Source organism: Spermophilus citellus (genome assembly GCF_964194105.1).
Source record: "Spermophilus citellus genome assembly, chromosome: 4".
NCBI classification, from domain to species: Eukaryota; Metazoa; Chordata; class Mammalia; order Rodentia; family Sciuridae; genus Spermophilus; species Spermophilus citellus.
In genome coordinates this window covers 123,124,751-123,137,690 of record NC_138185.1, presented here as the reverse complement: position 1 = coordinate 123,137,690, position 12,940 = coordinate 123,124,751, and the positions used below count along the sequence as shown (strand labels likewise).

The 12,940-nt window shown below is 37.1% G+C and overlaps 2 protein-coding genes across 14 annotated transcripts in view; both read left to right on the top strand.

The window, feature by feature from the left end:
- TCF12 (transcription factor 12) overlaps positions 1 to 12,940 on the top strand; it is a 361,634-nt gene that overhangs the window by 211,302 nt on the left and 137,392 nt on the right. The window lies entirely within an intron of this gene.
- On the top strand, positions 9,372 to 11,442 carry LOC308646731 (zinc finger MYND domain-containing protein 11-like). The gene has a single exon (XM_081290088.1). The coding sequence runs from the start codon at positions 9,597 to 9,599 to the stop codon at positions 10,980 to 10,982; it is 1,386 nt and encodes a 461-aa protein (XP_081146214.1). The 5' UTR covers positions 9,372 to 9,596; the 3' UTR covers positions 10,983 to 11,442.

Sequence of the window (12,940 nt, the reverse complement as noted above, 5' to 3'; positions counted from 1 at the left end):
TCTCTCGCTGTATTCTGCTCTTGTTTTGTGGAAGTTGAATGTAGGGGGCATTGAGTTGATCAGTGTTTCTTCAGATTTTAATGCTTATAAAAACGATCTGGGGATCTTGCAAAAAATTAACTTCTAATTTTGATTTTCTGGGGTTATACCTGAGATTCTGGTTTCCAAAATCCAGTCTGAGTATTACCCTTTGAATGGAGTTGAAGCATGAATGATTTCCCTGCAGTTTTCATTTCTGAAACTATTTTTATAACTTAGGGACTTACTCCTGTTATTATGGATATCTTTTAAATTTTGATATTCATTTCCTCCCTTTAGTACAAACTGTTTTTCATGTGAGTAAAGCTTAGAACTCATTAGTTGCCCAGAAGCGATAATGATCACTGAACTAGTGTAAAATTCTGTAGTAACAGAGGCTAATCAATACCAAAAGAATAACAATACCTAAAGAAGATGTAAATGATTGTAGTTAGGTTTTTTCTTTTTATTTTTAAAACTTTTAAAATGTCTCTTACTAATAAGGGTGGTATTTAAATTTAGCTACTGAATATGTGCAGATTTATTACATTATCATATTGTAGACCCTTCATGTTAAAATCACTAATATATAATAGCTTGTACATTTATATCATAATAAATTAGGATTTTGTCTTAGGAGAACTGCTAGTTATCAAGTTCTATGATATTTAAATCCATACCACAGAACTCTAAGAAAGCAAATACTGTATTTAGTCAAGGCCAAAATACCAAGACACAAGGGGGCACTGTCTTCCCATAATCAGATTGGATTGTACCTAGCTTTTTGATTACTGTAAATGACATTCTTTTCCAAATTCCATCTTCTCTGCAGTTAATCATAAAAGCTTAAATATTTTTCATTCCTCTAAAGTTGTAATACTTAAATTAACTAATCTTTCAGAGTTCACAAATCCAATGCTTATAGAAAAATGCAAGAACTTTATATTTTGCAGGAGTTTGGGAGGAGAGGATGATTTGAAGATTGGAGATGGTTAACTCACTTAATTGTCAGTGTTTAGATTTGTGGCGGGAGAAAATCACTGTAAAAATAATTCAGTTGCTTTGGAGAAATATAGTGCCTCTGTTCTGCAGAGAAGAGTTGGGATAAAGATTGAACTGTTGTAAGCTGCAGCTGCATTTGCCATCAAATACCACGTTGGTGCTGATGAATGTTTTGTTTTTATTGTCATGGAAACTTGGAGCTGGAGAACGGATATTCTATTCATCTGGGAAAATAGCAGTTCCTTGCATAAAACATAAGGGCCTTCCAGTACAGTTCCTAAAATAGATATTGGCTGAATATAATCCAAAAAGTTGAGGAAGTAAAAGTAAAATAAATGAAATTATTTCTGGATCACTTCTTCTATTCTCAATACTAACAGCATAACTGTGTGTTCAGTTATTAAGTTCATTACTTTCTGCTACAAAGTTGAATTCCAGTTAGCATATTGTTTGTTTAACATCAGCATAATGGTTATCCAAACCTTTAGGAGTCATCTGTATATTTCTTTTTTGATCTTAAAATATCTGCTGGGAATTCAACCTGTTCCCCTAAATATCATTCATAGTCACCAAATAGCTTTTTAATTCATGCCACTTAACTGCTATAATCTTCCAATCAGATATTTTAAAGCATTTAATGATTTTTGAAAAAGCTTTACCCCAAATGAAGAAAATCTTACTGAAACACAAACTGAGATCATTATGTGGACTGAAAATAAAAAGAAAATATAAGATTTTTAAAAACCTATATGTCAAGATCATTGTACTGTCATGTGTAACTAATTAAAACAAATTTAAAAAAAGAAAAAAAAAACATATAAAGATACAGTAAATCCTTGTATGTATAAGTTACAAATGGAAAGAAATAGTCACAGCAACATTTCTGTGCAATGTGAAAAAGAGATGTGGTTTCAATTATAGCAAATGCTATATAGCAAAATACAAATATGAGAAATGATAATAAAATATAAATAAAATGACAAGAGAAGTTCAAGCAGAATCCCTAACTTTATATTAAGAAAAGGGAATAATTATGAGTTGTGCTAGTTTTCCTAAAGGTTACAAGCCAAATTTTTTCTGCAAAACAAATCAATGAAAATTTTTTGACATCATAAAAAATGGTAGAGAAGAAAACATTGGAACAGCACTGTTTTAGGATAGTCAAAGAAGACTTCTAGTGGAAGTAACATTTGAGGAGAGACCAAGACACTCGACATAACAATTGTGCAGAGGGGCCAGCAGCCTTCAGTGGGAGAGAACTCAAAATGTTTAAAGAAAATTACAAATGCAAGTTTACTTTACTTTAAAAAAAATGTTCAGATGGACTCAAAAGCATTATAAATACCTAGGACTTAGGTTTTTGTTCTTGTTGTTTATTCTGTTTTGTGTTTTTCCTCCATTTGTTTGTTTAATGTGAGATGGGTGTCCCATGTCGAGTTTTAGAATGCTAGTATGTAGAGATCTCTTAGAGAAAGAATAGGATTGCTTTCAAATTAAACTTTTTTTTTTTTTTTTTGGTACTGGGGATTGAACCCAGGGGTACTTAACCACTGAGCCACATCTGCAGCCCTTTTTTATTTTAATTTAAAGACAGGGACCCGCTGAGTTGCTTAGTGCTCGCTTTTGGCTTTTAAACTCATGAGTCTCCTCCTGCCTCAGCCTCCTAAACCACTGGGATTATAGGCATGCACCACCTCACTTGGCTTAAATTAAACTTTTAAGTAAACTGTTACTGTTTTTCAAAATATTTTAAACAAATCAGTAGATTTTATTGAATACAGTCTGATATATGTAAGAGACAATTCAGAAAAAAAGGTGTCAAAACAAATGTAAATATAATCTTATAGTCAGAGACAGATGCTCTGCAAAGCAGTGACCTCTCAAAGAATATAGTTTAATAACAGCAATTTACACAAACATTTTTCATGCTCTCTGCTCTCTGTATTTATGCCATAAATTTAGAGTGTGAGTTTGTATATATGTTATGCATGTGACTATGTGATATGGCATATAAATATATATCATGCCACATATAAGAGAAACAGGAATTTTAAAGACCTATAAAACAAAACACATGGTACCAAAGTTAGAGAACTAGCCATCTTGCCAAAATAGAAGAGAACTAAGACCTGTACATTGTATTCTACATTTGAAATGATGAGAGAAAACAAGAAAATTACCAGGGTTTTAACCTTTAAGAAATAAACATGTGTATAGTTAGTGCAGGAGATTATATTTATAGACCTGTTTGCTTCAAATTCAAATGTGTCATACTTATTGGAATATTGGAGTATTTTAGAAATAAAACATCTGATGTTAGAAATAAGTGAACCTCTTTACAATATCATGAAAACAGAAGTAACCTAACACAGTTTTTAAATTTTTCGAAGAGTTTATCAAATTCAGTATCTATTATGGTAAAAATCTAGCAGAATATAATGTTTGTAATTTAGGATGCTCCCAAATGTAAAGATAGTAATAAATGTGGAACCTGTCGTTTTAAGTTATATTCTACTTTAGACACTACTATGAGCAATTTGGGGATTAGAAAGTCTGATTATTTACCAGACTCATATTTTTCCATGTTCTAAATTCTTAATCTATACAAACAGGTTTGCTAGAAGAAAGTCCCTTCAGCCCCACTTTTCCTCTTGTACACACACACACACACACACACACACACTTTGGGACTGTGTGTGGAAGAGTTCAAAGAAGTTTCATAGTGGCCCCAATCAATAGTTGTCAGACCCTGGACAATGGGCAGTCCATAAGAGGCAGGTGAGTTCTGCAGTTGCCCCAACTTCCTTCCTAGAAGACATTTCCAACAGCCTGCCATTTTTCCTGAGTTGCGGAGACAAAGAGCTGAATTAAAAAACAAAAAAACAAGGTAGCTTGGATTTCCATGACAAAAAGGAGGAAATCAAGAAAGGGGGAGACACAGTAAGAGACAACTCACAATCTGTAGAAGAGTTGGTTCCCTCAAGTCTTTGGCTGAGTATTGATCTGTGCATGTATGAGAAGAAACTGTAGACCAGGGAAAGGATCACCCCAAAAGAACAGGCTGAACAATTCCTAGAATTCCCACAAAGTTCAGAATAGTTCTTCCAACCAATGAAAGTAGAAAAATCTCACAGAACAAAGGTTATATGTATAGTCCTCAAAATGGTATTGTGCAAAGTATCAAACTGACTTCTATAACTTAACTGTTTGCTGGGACAAAGTCTGTTTAGTTTTATTTTTAAGGAATACAATAAAATCCAGCACCTAAAAATATAAACTTCATAAGACCTGACATTGATTTTTAAAATTACTAAGGCCAAAAAAGGAACAGGATGATATATCCTGTAACTGGGGAAAAGTTAATCAGTAGAAACAATAGACCAGGAAATTACAGAGATGATGGAATCAGCAAAGAAGGATGTTAAAATGGCTATTATAAATAGGCTTAAAAACTTTAAGATGTAAAAGGAAAAGAAAAACCAAGTGGAATTTCTAAAGGTGAAAATTGTAATACCTAAAATGAAAAATATACTGAATAAGATTAACTACAGATTATTGATTGCAGAAGAAAAGATCAGTGAATTCACCAACATAGAAACTGAAACTGTCAGGAGATTAGAGAACTTCCAACTTCTATTTAGAATGTAGAAAATATAAAGCCATTTCTACACTAGTGGTGACAAAAATGACTTGATAAATTACTAGAGAGCGGAGATTGCATGGCATTTATGTAACTTCCAAAGCGGGGAGAGGGCATATGAACAGAGGAGACTGGAAAAAATTCCTATTGACACAACAGATATGCAGGAGTTCATCAGCTGTTATTAGGGAAAGACAGAAATACCTGCCAACTTCCCCAGATTTTAGGTAATAAAAGACTTATGCCACGTGCTGACCTTTCTGTAGCAGCTTAACACAAGCTAAGGGACATTATGACTGGGAAATACAAGAGAATTACCTTAGATTATGATACCAAGTAGAGGTGTCTTTCCTCTCTGGGAGGAGTGAAACCTTTAACCCCAGGTCTATATCGGGTATAAGGTAGAGTTTGAGAAGAGGGAAGGGAAAGCTGGAAAAGCTCTGAGGCCCAAGGACACAGGATCTAAAAGGACTGAGGCTGAACCAAAACAAGAGAACTACCTTCTTCAAAAGCCTAGCAAGGAGTACTAAGCAACTGTAGTGTACCACAGGGTGTGGGCCAAGAGAATAGAGAAAGGGGACTCTCTCCCACACATAAGGCATAATACAGAAAAGGCATTTCCATTTCCAGGTCTAAGTATCCTACTATTCTTTACACAATATCCTACTTTCAATCAAAATTACAAGACATGCACACAGACAGAGCAGGGTGGGTGTGGGGATTGTCAAGAGGCAAAATAGTCAACAGAACAAGACATGAGGATGGCCCAGATGTTAGAACTATCAGACAAAGATTTTAAATTATCTCTGGTTAACATATTAAATGATCTAGTGGAAAAGTTGGGCAACATGCATGAATAGATGAGGAATTTTTAGAAGATAGGTGGAAATTGAAATGATAGAAATAAAAAATGTGGCTGTGCGCAGTGGCACAAACCTGTAATCCCAGCAGCTCTTGAGGCTAAGGCAGGAGGAGCATCATGAGTTCAAAGCCAGCCTCTGCAATTTAGTGAGGTCCTAAAGCAACTCAGTGAGACCCTATCTCTAAATAAAATATAAAAATAGGGCTGGCTCAGTGGTTAAGCACCACTGGGTTCAATCACTGGTCCCCCTGCCAAAAAAAGAGAGAAATAAAAGACATGGTAATCAGAAGTAATTCCTGCAGGGTCATCAGTAGATAACACAGTTGCTGAAGGAATCAGTGAACTTGAATGTATGTCAATAGCAATATCCAAAATGTAGCACAAAGAGAAAAATGTGAAAAATAGAGTTATGGACAATATCCATCTATTGTGTGTAATTGAAATGCCATAAGAAAAGGGAGAGAGAGAACAGTGAAGAAATATTTGAAGAGATAATGACCTAGAATGAAAAAACATAGATTCAAGATTTTAAAATCAGTATACACATCGCTAGACATATTCAAACTGCTGAAAACCAAACATAAAGAAAAAATCATGAAGGCAACTAGGGGTGGGAAAAAATAGAGGAGGAGGAGAAAAGGAGAAAGAAAAGAAGAGGCAAAGTAAAGATACATAAAAAGCTGAGAAAATCCATTTCTAGCTGATTTGTGCTACAATAACTGTTAAAGGAAGGTCTTTAGGCAAAAGGAATGAGACTCCAGACAAATTTTTTCTGTAAAGAGCCAGATATTACATATTTTAGGCTCTGTGAGTCAGACAGTCTCTTTCACAACTAATCTGCCCTTATAGCACAAAAGCAACCATAAACAATACTTCAACAAATTGCCATGGCTATATTCTAGTAAAACTTTATTTACAAAAAAAGGGAGCAGGAGAGCTTTGGTCCATGAGTCATAATGTGTCAGCCTCTGATCTATACAAAGAATGAAAGCTCCAGAAATGGTAAAAATGAAAGTAAATATAAGAGACATGTTTCCTCTTTTTAAAATCACATTATAAAAGAGTTAAATGCCCAAAGCAAAAAATAGTATCACTGTATTGTGGGATTTATAAAATGTGTAAAAGTAAAACACATAGCACTAGTAACATAAAGAGTGAAAGGGAGAATTTGGGAAGGTAGAATCTGTAAAAGAAATGTATTATCGACTAAGTGTAACCACTTAAAAATATTTTAATGTAATTTATCTACTACTTGTGGATATTAAATGTACTACTCAATCCAAAAGTAGACTGAAAAAGAGAAAAGAATAAAGAACAGATGAGACAAACAGAAAACATTTAACAAAATGGCAGGCTTAAATCCACCCATATCAAAGATATCACATAAATGTAAATTAATCAAACTGAAGCAGAGAGAGAGAAACCAGGAGATTGAGGGGAAAGTGTTTGATTTTTTCATTGTGTGTTGCAGTGGTTTATGTACATATTTTTAAGAATAAGTTCTTCTCCGAGTGAAAACACTTAAATAATTAACAACACAACATCTGCTGACACTGGTCTTACTTCTTTCCTTTTAAGGATGGTCTGCCCTCCTTTGCTCAAGAGCTTCAGACAATACCAGGGTATCTTGAACTACTGACTTGGAACCACAAGGCCCAAGGTGTTCTATAACTACTTTGCCTGAACTTTGGGAAAAGGGAATAAGCAGGTTTATATCCATGCCTGTCTATCCTTTCCTTTATATTATAGAATCTATGATTTTATTTAAATTCCTTTTATACTGTCTGTCCTTTTATGCCTTCAGTTCTCTTCAGATCTACCATTTTCTCCAAATCTTGCATGCATTCTTTGTAAATCTGTTTATTCCAGTTGTGAACTTAAACTCATTGTTTGTGTGTATACATACAAATAGTGCTGGAGATATATCCATTCAATAAATGAGAAGGGAAAAGAGAAGCCATTAGATTTTGATGAAATGAAAGACATAAATAATTTAAAACCCTCTGGAAGTATCCGAAAGTTCCCTTTAAAAGTTCTTTTCCTAAGCTGTAATCCCAGCAGCTCAGGAGCCTGAGACAGGAGGATCGAAAAAGTGAGCCAGCGGCAGCAAAAGCGAGGCACTAAGCACTCAGTTAGATCCTAGATACAAAATAGGGCTGGAGATATGGCTCAGTGGCCAAATGTTCCTGGGTTCAATCCCTGGTACCTACCCACCCACAAAAAATTCTTTTCCTAATGATGTTAAGTAGGAATATGTAGCTGTACACCAATGTGTGCAGCTATATTTCAGCAATTTTTATAAAGGTAGAAAAAAAAATACAGTCTCTTTTCCTAGAAAGAAATTTTTTTCTCCAGTAATGAAAACTTTTTCCTTGGGCACTAATATTCAAGATTATATACTTTTTCTAATCAATCTACTTCATTCAAAACAAATATAGTAACTAACCTTTAGATAGCCTTTATCTTTGCCATTGTTCTAAGCACTTTATACATCAATACATTTTATCTTTGCAAAACCCTTATGAAGTGGAATTATTTTAATTCCCATTTTATAATCGATGAGACAACTGAGGGACAGAGAGGTTAGATAATACCATGATAAACAGGAGAGTGGGAATTTAAACCCAGCTGTCCATATTCAGAATCTCTGTTCATAATCACTACCAATACATCCTCTCACTGTTTTCCTTTGTTTTTCTTCCCTTCTTCCTTTCAGCAAATATGCTCATATGCACTGTTTTCTAAACTGATCTGTAAGCTATTTTAAATTGGTATGTAAAAATCTTATTTTGAATAGTGCCCCCTGACTCCCAGATGAACTTTGGGTTTTGAGCTATTGAGAAATCAAGATTAGCATTTACCTGTTTTCAATCTGCAAAGATAGGATGGCAGTAAATTGTAATACTGGACACTACTTGATGAAAATCAAGTGTCCTGTATTTTATACTCAGAGTACCTATTTTTTAGCAAGAACTTTATTTAAATCTTAGCAGACCATAAAGGGGATTTAAGGCTCTGTACTGGGCTTTTTCCATCTGTTTCAACAAAATGTAATCCTTTTTTTATGACTCACTCTATATTTTTGATGCTATAGAAGGCATGCTACACTTTATTATATAGGTGGAGAATGTTGAACCCTAGTTAAGATTTTTTTTTGGAGGGGGTGGGGAGGATCAGGATTTGAACCCAGGGGTGCTTAACCACTGAGCCACATCCCAGCCCTTTCTATATTTTATTTAGAAACAGGTCTCGTTGAGTTGCTTAGGGCCTCAGCCTCCCAAGCTGCTGGGATTTCAGGTGTGTGCCTCCATGCTCAGTCCTAGTGAGGAATTTTATTAACAAGAGTTTTTCTTAATTTGAGAAGAATGAAATCTTGATAGTTTTGATTATATCAACATTAATTTGCTATATTCACTGTGCCATATTTACAGTTAAATGTCTCAAAATGTATAAAACAAATATATGATACCCTGCTTATACATTTTACTTTTATTACTGCACGTCATTATTCCAAAAGTCCCTCCATTAGCATCTTGTGCTCCCCTTTTTACTACCTGCAGTGTCCACTTTGCATTCTGTCAGAAAGAAGGTGCCTGATTAATACCGAGGACGTGAGAAGCCTCATCAACCTTGTTATGTTAAAGTAGAAATAGCCCAGTCCAAACTTGCGTATTTTCCAGGTAAAGAAACTGAGGCCTAGGCCCGCTCCGCTGCGCCATGTGAGCGGCGGCCGCGCAGGGACGCCAACTTTCCCGGACGCCCGCAGGGCCCCGCGCCGGGGCCCCGCGCCGCCCGGCCCGGCCCCGCCGCGGCCCCCCCGGCCCCGCAGGCCTGCGGCTCGGCGAGGAGACGCACTAAAGAAGTAAACAGGTCATGGCACGTTTAACAAAAAGACGACAGGCGGATACAAAAGCCATCCAGCATCTTTGGGCAGCTATTGAGATTATAAGGAACCAGAAGCAAATTGCCAACATTGACCGAATTACTAACTCTTAGCTCAGGAAGCAAGGATGAAGAACCATGTGACAGCAAAGCCAGTGGCATGAGTGACGCTTGAGATTTTAGTCGCATGTGATGCAGCCCATTGTCAGGTATATGTCTCGAGTTCACGGTATGCATCCAAAAGAGACCACCCGCCAGCTGAGCTTAGCTGTGAAAGATGGTCTTATTGTGGAGACTCTCACAGTGGGCTGCAAAGGTTCAAAAGCTGGCATTGAACAAGAAGGATATTGGTTACCAGGAGATGATATTAGCATTAAGAAGAAGAATACAAACAAGCAGGAGATGGGCACGTACCTGAGGTTCATTGTGTCCCGAATGAAGGAGAGGGCTATAGATCTTAATAAGAAGGGGAAAGACAATAAACACCCGATGTACAGAAGGCTGGTGCACTCAGCTGTCGATGTTCCCACCATACAGGAGAAGGTGAATGAAGGGAAATACCGAAGTTATGAGGAATTCAAAGCTGATGCTCAGTTGCTTCTCCACAACACAGTGATTTTCTATGGAGCAGACAGTGAGCAAGCGGACATCGCGAGGATGCTCTACAAAGACACATGTCACGAGCTGGATGAACTACAACTTTGCAAGAACTGCTTCTATTTATCCAATGCTCATCCCGACAATTGGTTCTGCTACCCTTGCATACCTAATCATGAGTTGGTTTGGGCTAAAATGAAAGGTTTTGGGTTTTGGCCAGCCAAAGTCATGCAAAAAGAGGACAATCAAGTTGACGTTCGCTTCTTTGGCCACCACCACCAGAGGGCTTGGATTCCTTCTGAAAACATCCAAGACATCACGGTCAATGCGCATCGGCTGCATGTTAAGCGCAGCATGGGCTGGAAAAAGGCCTGTGATGAGCTGGAGCTGCACCAGCGTTTCCTTCGTGAAGGAAGGTTCTGGAAGTCTAAGAACGAGGACTGGGGTGAGGAAGAGGCAGAATCCAGCATCTCCTCTACCAGTAATGAGCAGCTGAAGGTCACTCAAGAACCAAGAGCAAAGAAAGGGCACCGTAATCAAAGTGTGGAGCCCAAAAAGGAAGAACCAGAGCCTGAGACAGAAGCAGTAAGTTCTAGCCAAGAAATTCCCACGATGCCTCAGCCAATTGAGAGAGTATCAGTGTCAACTCAGACCAAGAAGTTAAGTGCCTCTTCCCCAAGGATGCTGCATCGAAGTACCCAGACCACCAGTGATGGCATCTGCCAGAGCATGTGCCATGACAAATACACCAAAATTTTCAATGACTTTAAAGACCGGATGAAGTCAGACCACAAGCGAGAGACCGAGAGAGTTGTCCGAGAAGCTCTGGAAAAGCTGCGTTCTGAAATGGAAGAAGAAAAAAGACAATCTGTAAATAAAGCTGTAGCCAACATGCAGGGTGAGATGGACAGAAAATGTAAGCAAGTAAAGGAAAAGTGTAAAGAAGAATTTGTAGAAGAAATCAAGAAACTAGCAACATAGCACAAACAACTAATTTCTCAGACCAAGAAGCAGCAGTGGTGCTACAACTGTGAAGAGGAGGCCATGTACCACTGTTGCTGGAACACGTCCTACTGCTCCATCAAGTGTCAGCAGGAGCACTGGCACGCAGAACACAAGCGCACCTGTCGCCGGAAAAGATGAAGCTGGCCCTTCCCAGAGCGCCCCGACGGCCACTCCTCAGACACAGCGGTTTTTATTTCCAAGAAGCCAAAATTGTTTAGAATTTGCTTCCCATTTTGCACCAGCCTTTAAACACTTTTCGTGAAGAAATTTTGCACAGTAGTTTAAATTTTTTGTTAATGCTCCTCCGGAGTTTTTCAGGGGGTTAAAGTAACATCAGTGGAGGGTATTATTTTAACTGAATTTTAATTGAGAATATGTTGCATTTTCAGCAAATTTTAAAACATTTTTAGGTTTTACAGAGATTTTAACCTTTAAACAACAGATCTTTAAAAAACAACAGGTGAATACAAGTGAGTTTAACAAAGAAACATTTAGAATAGATCTGAATGTAAGAACTACAGAACTGTTTCAGAAATAAAACATACTACCTTGATGTGCCGTTTATTTCTTAACCTTGTTGAGCTGGTTTTGTTCAGCTTGATTTACTGTTCAAAGGCATTATTTGTTGGTTATGCCAGTGGGTATGTGATTAAATTTAGGGAACAGGGTTGACACAGCAGGGCTAGTCCTGCGTATTTTTTCTTAAATATTTCCCAATTGTGTTTTTCATTATTTCTTTTCAATATATAACTTTTATAACAAATTATTAGCTTTGATCTTGTAGTTTAAAATTGCAGGGAACTGGGGTAATCTTTTACTGAGCTGGATCTTAGAGAAAATGAATATTTAAATTTTAAAGTTTGCACATTTCATCTTTTTCCTAACATGAGTGCTTGTAACAAACAAAAATAAAAAGCCAAAAACTACCTTTATCCATACGTGAAATTATAGACGAGGCATACAAATTCCTTTCTACTTCCCTCCCCTCCCCAGTGCCGTCCTAACTGCCTATTATCTGGTGTCACCTCGTGTCTGTAAGTTAACAAGGGAGAGAAAGCACTTAGTTTCACAGAAGCCTAAGTCATGTTTGTGGTAGTGGGTCTCTGCCTACTAATGAACTCATCATTGTATACAGAATGAAGAATAATGCATGTTAATTTTCTTGTATTAAAGATGCCGTGATTTGTAAAAAGTCTGTATTTTGCGGAATGTCTGGATTAAGAAGCATTACCAATAGGAATGGATCGATAGTTGAATAATGATTTTTTTTTATACATAGATATATAAAATACAGCCAGGAAATCTTAAATTACTTTTCTTTTAAAAAAAAAACTCACAATTTATGTTCTTTTCCAAGACTGATTTTAGACCAAGTCAAATTCCCGTTTATCATTTAGCTATTTTTTGAGGTTAGAGAAATAATTTGTAAATATTTATTTAGACCTTTGATATTTATTAAAGCAATTACTCACAATGGAAGTGGAAGAATCTGGAGAAAAGCCTTTGAAAAAGTTTCCTCCAGGTTTGTCAGGGTCACTCTAAAGATGGAAACGTCAGCGGGCCTTCTGTGAAACAGCCATCCGGTCTCCATGCCGTTGCGGATGGTGGTGACACAAGGTAATCAAGGAACTACTGCCACATGGTGCACAGGATTCATACAAACCACTCAGTAGCCCCACTGCGCGCGATGGACTTACATTACGCAGTAACTCAGCGTCCTGGTTCCCTCCCCGTTGCTGTGTAATTGGTCGGTGTTGCCACGGCGCGGACAGAGATGGCATAACCAAGCACGCTTACCCTTCTTTGGTTGGTTTTCAAGTTTTGAGACTTCGATTCACCCCTATGAGAGCAAGTTATTGTGGAAATATTTTTGGTGTAAGATCATTCCAGAGTATGTAATATTTAACTGATAGCTGCATGAACGTGAGATTCGT